The 15,199-nt window shown below is 38.2% G+C and overlaps 1 protein-coding gene across 4 annotated transcripts in view; it reads right to left on the reverse strand.

The window, feature by feature from the left end:
* COL14A1 (collagen type XIV alpha 1 chain) overlaps positions 1-15,199 on the reverse strand; it is a 123,754-nt gene that overhangs the window by 85,921 nt on the left and 22,634 nt on the right. For all 4 annotated transcript variants that reach the window (XM_080378343.1, XM_080378342.1, XM_080378344.1 and 1 more), the window contains 2 exons: positions 1,349-1,504; positions 518-637 (listed from right to left, as the gene is read on the reverse strand). In XM_080378343.1, the coding sequence (XP_080234469.1) occupies positions 518-637; positions 1,349-1,504 (276 nt within the window). The remainder of the gene's footprint in view (positions 1-517; positions 638-1,348; positions 1,505-15,199) is intronic.

A 15,199-nucleotide genomic window follows, 5' to 3' on the forward strand; every position in this document is an offset into this window, starting at 1 on the left:
AACTGACTGCTGCTTTGAAGATACTGGAATTGCATTCAGAGACTGTATTTTTCCCAGGTTGACAGGCATCCCCCATTTATCCATCACTAAGTGTCTTCTGGGGTTTCAGTGCTCTAACTACTGAAAGGTCAATGGAAATCTAAAAGCCCCAGGTGATCATTTGAAAAGTTACTATTGCCAGTTGTCAGATATTAAAACAACATTCTTTCCTCCTCCAGAATAAAGCTCTGTGCATGAACATTGTGAATGGATTTTGCATTTTCTTCCTAACAGGTAAAAGACTTTACTTCCAGCAGAGAGAGTTCATGCACATTTTATGAGACCCTGTCCTGTGCAGAAAGATTCCCAGTGAAGCCAATGAGACAAGCACCTCAGAAGACTTCACTGACATTGGATAAATCCATTGGCAAGCTGCAAAATCCCTATCCTTTTTACCCTTCATAATAAGCACTAACACTTCTTCATCTGTGCAACAGAATACGTTTTTTAATAAAAGAACTAAAGCTGTACACTGTACCTGTTAATGTATTCCCTCCTTTATACGGTAGATTACGGACTGCATCCAAAACAGCATCTTTTGTGCCATAGGCGTTCAAATGCCATTCAATTCGGGGATCACCACTGTACTGTGCAAGACCTAAAGAAACAGAAATTAGGTAAACCATTTGACAACAAAGCATTTTTTTTTCAAGTATCTATAATTTATGTATTTGGTTACCATTGGCTTACCATAGTAAGCTTACCATAAGTAACTTTGCTACCGTACTAGAAAAATTGCATTGCTTGATGCCAAAAAATAGTATAAAGTTGTTCTGAATGGCAGCTCCTCAATTTATTTTCAAAGGCTTTCTTTCAAGTGCTAAGGAAAGTAAATAAGAAGGAGCACACAATTTTTCAGTGTTTAGTAAGATTCCAAGAAATTGTTGTTTGAAAAAGAACAATTTTATTTAATATGCTTTTGAACAAGCTAAAATACAAGTAGCGGAACAGAACTATAACATTTGAGCCAGTTTAAACCATGATAAAAGCCTTCCACTGGCACATTCTTCCTCTGAAAATTAAACTGTACAGGTTTGATCTAATGCTGACTTAGATCAGTAAGACTGTTTCCACTCTTTTTTTCTTTTCCACTGACACTGCATTAGAGTTTACTTAAGCTGAGTATCATATTAAACTGTGAGGAATTAATACTACATACATTCAGCAGGATTACTCCTGTGATAGAAGTCCTAGTTCCAGGTGAAGATGAGTCTTGCACAAATAAGTAGCATTAAACTGTCAACTATCCTGAAATAATGAAATTTTTACACTGCTATAGAAACCCTAAGAAAAAAATATGGCACCTTACCTACTCTTGTTTTCTCAGATCCCACATTGAAAGCGGAAACCAGATTTTCCAGGAACAGTCGAACAAGCCTGAAATTGAATCTGCCAATACTCCAAGAACCATCTACCAGTATCACAATATCTGCAATTGCTGGAGTTTTACAGGTAAACAGGTTTCCTGTAAATTAAAATGAAAACAATATTGTTAATTCAACAATAAAATTGTAACTCAATAAATTTATACCTTCCTCCTCCAACTGAGCTTAATACTTAAAAATTTCTTCCATGGGAAAAGTGAGAAATAACCAAAATCACTAAATGCATTTGTTCTAAATGCAGTGATAGAACAGTTTGGCCATTATCTACTTCAGTTCTGTCATTAAGCTGTTCAAAATTATTGTTGGGATACCCATGAAAAAGAAATCCTGCTTCTAAAAATACAATACTTCAGAAAGAAAAAAATAATTGTCACATAGCACAACCAAACCAGCAGTTCATTTTCACTCTTGAGAATATACATACTTGGTATACAGTTCATGACACCTAACCTTAGGTGTAGGCAATGCAGAGTGAGCTACCTAGTGATGCAGACATCCAAAACAGGTATCAAGACCCCTTTTATAGTTAACACAGAAAAGCAAGTCTTTCTATAGATCTCAACTCTGTAGAAAAAAAACTTCTTCAGCTGCCATTGCAGGCTTGTAAAGTTAGAAGTGAATCTCACCCTGGGAGTCTAGAGTAAAGTTGAAGGTCTACTGAATATGCTGTATTAAACCTAAGTAGGAGGCACTCAATACAGCAAAGGTAAAATGCACAAAGACCTCAGATTCAAATTCACAATCTCTATAAGAACTAGCACCACCTGAAAATTTAGTCTTACAGATACATGGAAAAGTACACAAAAATAAAACATTAAAAAAGCAGCAGAAAAGATTTGATGAGATTTAGTAGAGACTCATGTTAACAGTCTCAGATTTAGCTAACCAATGGGGAAATCAGAGGAAATGGGAGTAGAGATTAGACACAAAGAGCAAGATAAGGCAACAAGGTTTTTAGGGATACAGATTCTTAAGAAATTGAGAAGCCCAAACAAGTGTGACACTTTCAGTTCAAGAAAACGACAAGAAGGGAAGTAAGAGAAAGGAAGAGGTTTCTATAACCTCAGACAGAACTGCCACATCCCACAGAAGTGGCTCTGTGACTGTAAAAGTAAGGTTGCAGAAAAAGTGAATTCATATTGTAGGGAGGGGAAAATGAGTGATGTTACACAGGTATACTAAACAAGGCCTAATGTTTGAAGTATGAAAACAGCGAACTCCCCACCAGATTGTCTGTAGAATAAGGATGGAAGTAAGAAAGTCACACAGCATCTTAAAACTTCAACACCATATTATTAATGACAATCTTTTCATTAAAGACAAAATTATAATCTTACAGGCAAAAACAATCTGATGTGCAGAAGGACTTAAAACAATTAGTAATAATTAAGAGTTAGATTCGTACTGCAGTGTAAATCCACTGAGCAAGAAAACTAATCCATAAAGTTACAGTTAATGTCTTAAACGTGTACTAAAAATGTTTTTAGAAGAGCAGGGAACATTTCCTACGTGCAGCTAGCAGTGTAGAAGAAGTTCTAAACACATGACAAAAATTCCACTTACAAAGATGCCAAAACAAATATTTTATTTTAGTTTTTACAGTACAAGACAATGCTATTTGAATTGGCAACACATTTTAATGTATAAACACTGGGGAACATTTAGTAAGCATCAGAAAAATGATCTTAAATTGGAAGACAAATCCAAAGGAGGTCCAAATCTTTCTATTGCTGAAGTCAACAGGAAAACTTCCCCTGATTTCAGCAGGACTGGAATCTGTTTTGTGATTTAATAGGAACTTACTGGTCACAGCAAAATTCATGTTTTAAATATCTTTGCCAAATAAACTTCCTGTTAATCAGCCTACAGTACTTGCAGTATTTGTCTTCCATTAACAAGCAGTTCAATTGTGCCCGTCTCACACTGGTAACAATTAGCTTCTTAAGCTTCACAAGAACTCTTGGCAAAGTAAAAAGCTGCTCAACACCAGTAAGAATGATAGAACTGGACCCCTGAATCACATCCAAGCAGCTGTACTGTAGCACAGATGTACCTTTTCTATACGATTCCAGCAGCTTAATTATATAGCCCAATGAGGATAACAGGATCTGTGTGGCTGTATTTCCCTTTTCTACTTCTAAAGTCTTATGCTTACCATGAAACCCAGTTCATACCCTAGGTCTTACTTATTTCATTATCAGCAAGTTTTGCCCACAAGGCTTCTTTAATCCTGAGTGATGGCTTTGTGAATAAAACCTTTTATTGGTTTTAGTAAATCCATTCAGTAAAGCAAAACCCAAAGAATAAAGAAAACAATAACGGCATTCCTTTCAGTATTTTATTTCCACATCATCAGATCAGTGCAAATAATATCATTCAATTATTAATTATTTTTTTTGTTAAAAAAGCATGTGTGGTTTGATCCAAGATTGTACTGCAATGTCACAGAATGTGAAAATTTGATTCGTTCTTCGTAGATAGGAGATACTTGTTGAATCTTTTCTGCATAAAACATTTAGGTTTTGTTACTTCTGTACACCCACTATTTGCTTATGTTTTCTCCTTGTTGTACTTAATAGAATTGTAGAAAGTTTCCTAAAATGGAATAAACAACAGTGAGATATTAAACAGAATAGCATGCTGTATAGAAATCTTTAAAACCTGATAGGAATACAAACACCATATCATCCCAGTTTATAAAGTTAGTCTAAAAGACACAGTGTGTAGCAAATAATTTATGCACCTCACTGAGATTAGCCAGTTTCCATTACCAGTTCTAGCAAATGTCTTTTTTAAGAATATTTCCGTACAACCATAGATGCTTATGAATTCCTATAGGGTATGAGGATAATTTTGAACATTTCAGCTATCTAAACATAACTTTAATAGACAATTTTCTCAAAAACATTTCTTAGGGGAGGATGACAACATATATGTCCATATAAAAAAAACTTCAACCACTTAGTGTTTTAGCCCACTACAAGTTTCCATACTGTCATCAGGCTGTGCATAGTTCCCTTCTACTTGATCATCAAGAAAATAGTAGTGAGACAGAAGGTACCACTTGCCTGTGAGTTACACAATACTCACCCAGTTTCAGGAGCAGGACGGTAGGGAGGAAGCTTTTAGTTTAGTTTACAAAATTAGTTACCTAATTTTGTAAAATGTTGCCTAATGTTATACAGATAGCATTATTCTACTTCAGGTGCCGCATTCTACAATGAACAATAACAGAGCCTGTGATTTTTAGATTAGAGAAAGTGACAGAATTGCAAACATCCTAAAATCAGAAAAAGATTTTATTATACCAGCAACTGCCTTCAGTGTATCCACTACAATAGGTGAAGGAGTTTGATGGGGAGAAAGTAAAAAATTAACGGACTTTCTATAACAAATTTACAATCTTCCTAGTGTTGTTCAGCTTGTCACTCTGCTAGGAAACTAACTGAGGAGGAAGGGACTTGGTCTGCTCATATCTCCATGTCACAAATGACAGCACAGGTTCAAAATTTCACCTCCAAAGACACCAGCTTATAGCTGAAGGCTATCAGCCATGTATTAGGATATTTGCACAAAACCTGCTTCAGTATTGCCAACAGTCATATCATCATCAAGAATTTCAGTTCCTTTGTTTCAGGGAAATCTTTCAAAGAATAACCAGCATTGAAGGAATTTTGCACCTATCAAATGAAGTTTCCTGTCTTTGATCCCTCAAGGCCCCAGACATTAAAAGTGATGCATTTGCTTGCAATTCCAATGCGCAAGTGCTATAGCACTATCAAGACCCTTGTCAGTTTGGCTGAGAGTGAAGCCAAGGATGGCAACACTGAAAAAAAGATAAAGGCAGAACTTTCTTGGATAGAGGAAGAGTTACTAGACCCTGCAAAATGTGACCCTTGAGATGTCCCATTGAAGGGAATGGAGTACAGAGTGAGGACTAGGAGGGGCTCTGGCAGTACAGGGGATGCACAGAACAAAGCAGGGTCTGCAAGCTTCTGTAAACACTGACCACCTCCCTGAAGCTGCATTTTCAACCTGTTGCTATTCTTTCACACATGCATTCAGTGAGCAAGTAAGCAATGTCAAAAAAATAGAAGCTGGACAACAAAAAAACAACCTGCAAGCCTTATCTAGACACAAATACAAACCTCTGATTTTTAGACTAGAGTAGTGGCTCTTTGACTCTTGGAGTTAACGCTACTACTGTTTGAAAGTTCTTTGAAAGGCAAAGGGAAAGGAAGCAAATACAGGCACTGCCACCCAGTAGGACTCAGTGCCTTAGAAGAACCAGTTCAATTTACATTCAGTTATGATACATTTTGCAGAAACACATTTGATATTTTGCCTCCTCTTGGTATGAAACTCTGTTCTCATTTTCAAGAGCCAAAACACACACTTCCTCTGCTAGAAGTTAAGACTATAATTCTTTCTGAGTCTGCAATATGTCGTTTCCTTTCTTACTCCGTCACAGTGGAAAAGTCAAATAATATATGTGGAAGGAGAGGAAGAAAGTTCAAGCAGAGGTCAGTAATAATACAATATCAATAGAAGACTCGTTCACAGGACAACAATGCACGGAAGACAAGAAGCTTGATGACAGAAGCAAGTGAAAAAGACCTTGTGAATACAGTATGAATGACAGAGAAAAGTCAATCTTCCACAGTGATTGACAGCACCTCAGCTGAGCAGAAGCTCCACTGTAGACAAGGGCAATATAAAACCCACTGTAGACAAGGACAATATAAATCCACATCAGCAAAATGTCACTTTTTTTTAAAACAGGTTAAAAAAATAGAGGGATGTGAGGCAATGTTCAGCTCCTCACTAGTTCATGCTTCTGACATTGATATTATTGCATTGTGTTAGTGATATCACCATTGCACTTAGACTTCAGTTTAACACATCCCATATGTCAGGCTATGGACCAGACAAATGCATTCAACATAACTGCTTTTCTTTGAACTAGATCCAACCATAGCTTGAATTTGAAGGACTCAAATGCTGGAACATCGCTAGGTTGAAAGAGCAGCCCAATGAGGTTAGAAGTTTGTCCCTGCTCCCTAGGAAAAAAAAAAAAATAAAATAAAGCAGCCAGCCCTTTCCCATGCACCTCACTCTGTTCCAGGAAACTAATATAGCCCAACTGGCAGGCCTACAAATTTGTTATTTGGGGGAGTTAGAATATTAAGATTTACTGAATCTGTTGTGTCTAATCATGTCAGATTTGACTGTGAAGGCAGTAGTTCAATAATTTTGCTTCTTTCAAAAAGTACACAGCAATAAATAAATATTATTTAAAGCATTTGAATTTAAAGGCACAAAACTAATTAAATAAGTAGCTGATAAAACACATTATTTGCCTACACATACTAGTGATAATTCTCAAGCGTGAGAGAAGGAAGCATACAGCCATTTTTTGTGCATCTTTGCAAGCATACTTGCTGATAGTTGTACTTCTGCAGTAAGCAATCACTACATTAGAAAAACCTTTAGAACTTTATTCCTACATCTTAACTTTCTAATTTACTTGAGACACAGAATAGATATAAAAGGTAACTATGAAAGAAAGTGCTGATGCTTTCTGGCAAACCATTGCTGATTGATAGCACTGAAGCACCTGATGTCTGCAGCTACTTCCCAAACAGCAACACTAAACTCTCTTGGTCGGTATACCTAAATAGAAAAATATATTTTAAAATCCTCTTGCATTTAAACTGAGAGTTCAAAACACTTATTTCCATTTCTCTTCCAACAGGCGACTTGTCAATACAGAACCAAGCACACTGCTGAAATCTTTCCTGAAACTGAAGTTCAACACAGCAAGATACAATGTCCATTTAGCCATAATGATTTACGATACGATTTTCCATAATGATGGAGATGGTCCGCAACCCTCCTGTAAAGTACAACCTAAAGAAACCCAAGAAACTCTTCTGCAGATTACAGTGATAATTCTCTACTGTTCATTGCTCCCAGTTCTGCATCTGAGCGCATGTATATTTTAGATGAAACAGCTGTCTCAAAGTCTAAATTACTTTTCAAGGCAGAGAACCATAATTTTTTATTAATATGGTCATATTTATCTATCACTTCTATGTAATAAATACAACAGGATTTAAAAAGTTTATTTTTCCCTTTGCTTTAGTGAAGTATGAAATCCCTGAGACAGTTTTCTCTGGCTGTCTAGAAGGCAGTTAATCAGAGGGCTGCAGACAAAACTGGCACTCAGAAATCCTCAACATTCAGTTGTATATGTAAATCCCTCTAAACCATGATATAGAGCTGGTCTGTGTCTGAGCTTGTAACTAAGTTACAGCTTTAACACAACAGGTAAAATAACCAAAAAGAGCCTGCCTAAGAGAACAAACTGCATATCTATGAAAGTGACAGAACTAATTAAAAATTAGTTGAAGCAAACCACTACAACGCTGTTACATTACAGCTCAGCATTATAGATCTGGGTATGTTGAGGCCAGTGTGTCCAAAATCAAAAAAACTGGTGCACTACAGCTACAGTGCAATTCAAGCCCCTCTATTACCTCCAGGCATTTCTTGAAGTGATATTACCACAATATAACCAATGTATATGCTTGTATAAATATAGATATGTGCTAATCTTCAGAAGCATCACTAATTTTGGATGTCATGTGTCAATCCACAAAAGCTCAGGATTAAATTCATGCCCTCTCAAATGTAGCAATTCATCTGTTGTCTAATTAGCAGACATATCTGACTAAATACCCTATTCTGAAAAATCTCAGACTCCCAGAATCACAGGGTAATGAAGGTGAGAAGGGACCTCTTGAGACTGTCGAGTCAAACTGCTCTGCTCGAAGCAGAAGCAATTACAACACATTGCTCCAGGCCATGTCCAGTCAGGTATGAGTCTCCAAGGATAGACTCCACAACCCAAGTAAGCTGCTTCAATTTTGACAATCCTCACAGTAAAAAAAAAGTGCTTTCTTTTATTAAATAGAATTTACAGTTATTTTAGTTTCTGTCCACTGCCTCTCATCCTTTGACTGGACACCAATGAGAAGAGTCTCTGCCTTCTTTACTCCTTCTGACGTGTATTTTTACACATTGCAAAGATATCCCTTGAACCTGCTGTCCTCCAGGCTGAACAGTCCAGATCTCTCAGCCTCTGCTCTTACGAAAGATGCTCCAAGACCTTAATCATCTTCATGGCCCTTCACTGGATTCACTCCAGTAAGTCCATGTCTTCTACTAAGGAGCCAGCCCAGCGCTGGACACAGAACTCTACATGTGGCCCCTCACCAGGGCTGAGCAGAGGGAAGGATCACCTCCCTCAGCCTGCTGACAACTTTCTTCCTAATGAAGCCCAGGAGGCTGTTGGCATTCTTTAGAAAGGCACACTGCTTTAATATGCAGACATATGACAAAAACACTAATTTGATTTTACAGAAAAGGTCTGCATAGGAAGTAATAAGACTCTAATGATTACATTGTGTATGATATTTTTTTAAATATCTTCCAGCTATAAACACAGATCACAGAATGGTCAGAGTTGGAAGGGACCTCTGTCCATCATCCAGTCCAACTCCCAGCTAAAGCAGGTTCACCTAGATCAGATTTTGCGCAGAGTCGTGTCCAGGCATGTTTTGAACATCTCCAGGGGAGACTCCACAACCTCTGTGGGCAAGTTCTAAATACATAAGAGTGAATTTAAAATTTACACTGAGAAAAAGACAATTATATTAATTAATCTAGACAAATTACTGGCTGCTACCCAAAGTACACAATGGTTACAGGAGCTGTCAAAACCAAAGGAGAGTCTCATCATAAAGTACAAACTATGTTTAGACATCTGGGTTTATTTTTAGCTTGGCCAGTAGCTACTTAGCAATTTACAATAGCCATAATCAAAATGAAATAGCTGGCCCTTAACTAAAACCACATACTTCAACATGCACACACACAGTTAAACCACCCCGATGCCTGAAAAGCAGGGTGAGGGTAACCATATAAGAATTTATTAAAGTAGTCCTATGGAGCTCAACATAGGACCTTTTTAATTTTTTTTCCAAGGAAAAAATGTTCAGTATTCAATAAATACTTATTCAATATTCAAGAAATATTTTTTCAGTTATTCTTGCTCCATTTTTTCCAATAAATAATAATTGTTGCATAATTGCATTCTATTAGATTAGTTTTAGGGTTTCCCTCCCACCATCTGTTTCCTATTCCCAGATTAAAAAAATACCAGCAGTTGCAAGGCTGTCAAAAGCCCTCCGATTCTGTTGAGACAGAAAACAAGCTTCTGAGTGTCATTTCATTTTTTTAGGGTATAGATAAACAGAAATGCCTCATCAAGATCATAAAAATACCTCAACCAACCTCTACCAGATCCATCATTACTGCTTGCAACTGATGGTTTGTCACTGCTTCTTGGAGAACAAAAAAAGCCCACTAAACATTATGAAACTCTTAAGGCAGAAACATCTGCTATGGTTTGACACCACCTCCCCATCCCCTAGGTATTGAGTTAAATTTGGATGTTGAGTTTGAAAGGTCTTGAGGGTATGGAGAGAGAAATGAGATACCAGGTAGGGAGACACGAGTGGTATTTCACAGGCCATAGACAATTTATTCTTTTTGAAGGAGCTGCCAACCTTTGCTCACATTTTACAGTTTTCCTTCCTTTATAAGACAGGTCCTCAAACTACGGCCCCCCAGGGTCCTCAATCCGGCCCCCGGTATTTACAGAACCCCCCGCCGGGGGTTGGGGGGGAAACCAAGCAGCCGCAGATGACTGCCTGCCACTGCATCCGCGTGCCAGCCCCCTGGTTAAAAAGTTTGAGGACCCCTGCTTTATAATGCTTATTAGAAAGATCAGTCCAAAAGACCAGGAATTTTACCACCCATTTTTAACCACACAACCAAACCAAACCCAAGCAAAGACCCTGCTGAGACTAACATTAACTTGTGAAACGGCTGTCTGCACCACTATGCAGCCCTAATTTTGCTAACTGTCCTGCATACAAGGAAACTAAATATGTTCAGGCATCAAGCTGGTGCTCCAGAGAAGTTCCTTTGAGGATTCCAGGAGAGCAGAGTACAAGAATACCACAGTTCCACTTACTAGGGAATAATGAGCCAAACAAACACTTCTGTGCCAAAGACACACACGAAACCCAGCAGCCAGATAAAGAAACAGGACTCCCTCATCATATGCAGACAGACCAGTACGATCAGTGCAGCTAACCAGACTGGCAAGAACGCCTTTGAGGTGGAAAACATGGACTACTCAGCTAGGTAAGTAAGCTCTGTTTCAGATACTAACAAGCACCTTTTTAACCAGGGTAACCAACTATCCCAGCAAAAAACAGCACAGGGGCATAGCTCAGTTGTAACACCAAGGCTTTTTCAGCACACAGGGCATGAGGCAAAGGGTGCTGACCATGAGACAGCCCAGAATCAGTCCTGCATCAACAGATCCACCAGGAACATGAAGAGCTCAGATTATGCAGCGAGGGTGAAATGACCCTGAAATCATCCCTCCTCAGTACAAGCTCCTGCCTGATGTCAAGCAACAGTGTTAGTATCAGGTGAATGAGACCAACTGTGAAACAAGACTTCCCCCTCTCAAAGTGTAAGGAAGATCCTTGAAAGGGAACTTGTACAGCAGACAGCTGCAAAGCAAGAGATTCAGCACCTCCTAGTTGCATTCAAGACAAGGCCACCTCAGGAATCACAGTGGCTGAAAAGATACCAAAATATTAACCTTAATCACCCGTTTTCCTGTCCAGACCACAAAGCAATGCTGCTGGTTCATCATGGTATTCAGTACAACTGGAATGCAAATCCATGATAAGTTTGCTAATAAATGTATCAATCCTTTTTGATTATAGCTTTCTTACAAGAGGGTCTTGGTCTTGCACTTCAGTGCAATTCATTGATGTATCTGTCTGCTATCACCTCCACAAAGCTTTTCACAGTTTTCCCTTCCAGGCTGCCAGGTCTATTTTAAAAATTGCTGGGGGTTTAAAGTTGTTACTATGTAGCTTCAGTTTCACAGACTAGGTAGCATCAAGCAATTTCTTTTTGAAGGAGATAAATACCTTGTAGCAAAGACTAAATTGTCTGTGGCCTGTGAAATACCATTCCTATCTCCTCTCTTGTTTCCCTACCTTCTACTTCATCTCTCCTCTCCATACCCTCAAGACCTTTCAATAATTCCATTTTCAATATGTTTCTTGGTGTATCTCATGATATACTGAGATATTTACCTAAAATATACATAGTCATGAGCAAGCCTACAGACTTCAAATTATGAGAATTCATGCTACCAGATGATGAAGTGTTAAGGAGTGTCTCAGCATGGTGGTAACAGAAGTATTTCAATAATGAAAAATGTCAATACAGACCCTGAACGTGACTTAAGATGACAGTCTCTTGCTGTCAGCAGAATCCAGCCATGCCAGTGCACTGTGGATTGGATGGATGCTCAAAAGTTAATGCCTTGAAGAGATGAAAAGCAGTCTGAAGAGAATGAAAGACTTAATTCAACTGAGCTTCTATTAATCAGTGATTCAAGAATATGAATAGTGATCTCTCACTTCAAGTAAGAATAGATTGCACACAAAAAAGGCCATGCCTTAAGGAAACCTACCAAAGAAAAAAAGAACCCAGACAGGAGGTTTTCAGTTGGTAATGGTTCGGATTTATCAAGCATTATACATATTTACTGTGCAAAGATATGAGGACAAATATCTTGTAACTCAAGGGTTATGAACCTGAGTAGTTCTGATAATAGCAGCTGGATCACTTTTTGACAAAATTGAAACTTACATTTAGGTCCAAGATAGACTAAACCTCTTCTACACTCTTTTTCTACTCAGAGAGTAGAAAAAGAGAGCTAAAAAGCTTCTGCCCCCAGCCCCGAGCTACAGATTCTCTAAATATGTCATTCTATGTGTCAACACTGTGTCTACTTTTCAATGAAGCAGATGCAGTCAAGAGGAATTCATTAAGAGGGACAGGGAGGGAGACTGTGGATAAGAGAAAGACAATCTGTCCAACCTCCAGCTTCTGCCAGGACTGGAACACTGTATGAGAGGTAATGCACATCCACAACTATGTATACGATGATAGCTATGATGTATGTATGATACGCATACTGATAGATGGAAGAAAAGTAGTTCCTCCTACAGAAAGGAGGAGCCAGGGTATAAGTGCAATCCCTGGGTAAGAATGGAGACCAGCCATAATTTCTAATGATAAGCTTTTTATTTTCTGAACAAAGCAAGAGCTTGTCTGGTATACACTAATTGAAGCAGGTATCTAGCAACCTCTGTATTAATACTCCATAACAAACCAGGCTAAGGTAAATAAATAAAATATTCACAATTTCATATATATCCAAATCAGACAAAGCAGTTAAAAAATACATATGAGACTCTTACGTTAAGATCAACCCCTCGCTCCCCAACCGTTCTCTCTCTGTTCCTCTCTCTTCTCTGATCTCACTTCCACTGGGGATTCTGTCAGGATCAAAATGCACTACTCAAAACGCACTCTCAAAATGAACCCTTTTCCAATGCCAGCCTTCATATTTACTTCAGGGTCTTCAGTTTCAAGCTTGCTTTCTCTCAAGAACATACCACTTGTTCAGATGATTTCAACACACTTGCATGGCTATTTAGTTTGGCCAGATGGCAGATGTAAACGCTGCAATCTCTAAATGTAGCTTGCTTGGTTTTCTCCAAAGCAACTACCAAAATGATGGCAAAGGAAAATCATGTCAATGCTGATACTTCCCATCAGGTTTTCCAGTCGTGGGAGGCAGGAAGCAGGAGTCTAACAAAGGATCCTGGCCAGGTCCATAAAAGTATTGCCATTGCAAAAGGAAATCTAAGGTGCAAGCAGTAGTCAAAGGATACAAAAGCTTAGCTATGTCCTCCAGAGAAATTCTTATGATGAACTCCTGGAATAAGCATTGATCATCCATGCACAATGAGCTAAACTTTCCAGACAGTAAAGGGGAGTTTATCCAAAATTTTCCTTGCAAGTTCTGCAAGTCTCCAGGGACTAACAAGGAACTTCTAATGTACAAAGCTCTGTATGGTGGCTCACAGGTTTATAAACTAGTTTGGAAACTTAATGAATGTCTCTAATAAAATTCAACTTTCTGAGAAGCATAGAAAGCAACATGGCTTGGATGGGGTATCCTAAATTCATATATCAAAGAAAGCAATGGTATATTCCAACAAGTCTACTTCATCCCCTGTTTTTAAACAGATGTTTGCATCACCTGAAATTGAGAAAAAAGATGTCCATGAGGAGTCACATAGAAGAAGAATCAAAAACCATCACTCACATAGCACAAGTTGAAAAATAGTCAGAAAAAAACATGCTCCACAGCTAGGATGGATGGGGCCCTGCTGATAGGATTGCTGGGCAGGTTCTAAGTGGAGTCCAGAGCAGAGATCTTTTAGCACCACATCAGGATGGTGATCTGACCAGCAGTGAAACCACTAACACATCCAACTGGCTGCAGATATTTAAGAAAGAGTCCTATTGGCAAAGATCAAATGGTCAGGTGCTGCTTTCACTAGTGAAAGCTTAGATAGGGTGCATCATGAATTGTCCGCTTGGGCTAAGGATAGGCAGAACAAAGCCAAGTGAGTCCAAAATTGAAGTGACAGAGTCTGAGACCAAAATAGGTCTGTAAGATTATTCCTGGACTAAGCACCTTCAGTGTGGTCAGAAAAGTGTGGTAAGGTGACCATAATTATAAATCCTTGCCAAAGCTTTATGGTGGTCCAAAATGTTCTCAGAATGAATTCATTCTTATGTTCATATTACCTTTAATTGATTAGCAAATGCTAGAAAACAAGCAGGTATACACCACACACACAAGCCTTATTCACAATCAGGTCAAAAGATTGCATGTCACTGCATGCCACACAGTGCTGAAAAGCAATTTTTGGTAAAGACTACTAAAATCCTTGTCAAGATGGTAAGCACAGAACTCAAAACTAAACTGAAAAAAAAGCAGTCCTGAAGTAACGTAACAACCTACACAGAGTATGTGTCTACAGCTGTGAGGTGGTTAAATGACAGCAAACATACATCCTTTTTCATACACGGCAATGTAATGATCCACATAACCCCTGCAAACACAGTGCAAAGACGAAATATTCAAGTTTCAGTATTATGTATATACATATTATAGGGAAATGTAGATAGTAGCCTACCATTTAGACAAATGCAATCAATAGATCTAAACTTCTATTTTAGTTAGTTCAATCTATAGTTCTAAACTACACTTTTTGATGCAGACTAACTTAGACATGTCCAAAAATGAACCCTATCATACTGAGGTACTCCACAATATTTGAAGAACTTACCATATCTCCAGGGTAGGAAATGCATCTGTCCCTGTTCTGCAGCATCTGAGAAACTGATGCCAAAAACTAATGGCCAGGGTTATGTCTACACTTTATAATGGATGATAAGGTAGAAGTCCTTCATCTAGCTAGTTCTGAGCAGGCTAGCACATTCACCAGGGAGTGTGCTGTACTGGACAATATACCTGCACTGATATTAGTTTTGTAGTAAACTTGGGTGCAACTTGTTCAAGCAACCCTTTGGTATTATTCTACACAACAATGGAAGAAAAAAAAAAAAAAAAAAACAAAACCAAACCAAAACCAAACAACCCCCCCAAAAAAGTAAACAGAAACTTTAATTAAAAAACAAACAAAAAAACACCCAACAAACCAATCTGCAAATACTAATCATGGAATTAT

This window comes from Falco punctatus, assembly GCF_963210335.1.
Source record: "Falco punctatus genome assembly, chromosome: 3".
In the NCBI taxonomy this organism is placed as follows: domain Eukaryota; kingdom Metazoa; phylum Chordata; class Aves; order Falconiformes; family Falconidae; genus Falco; species Falco punctatus.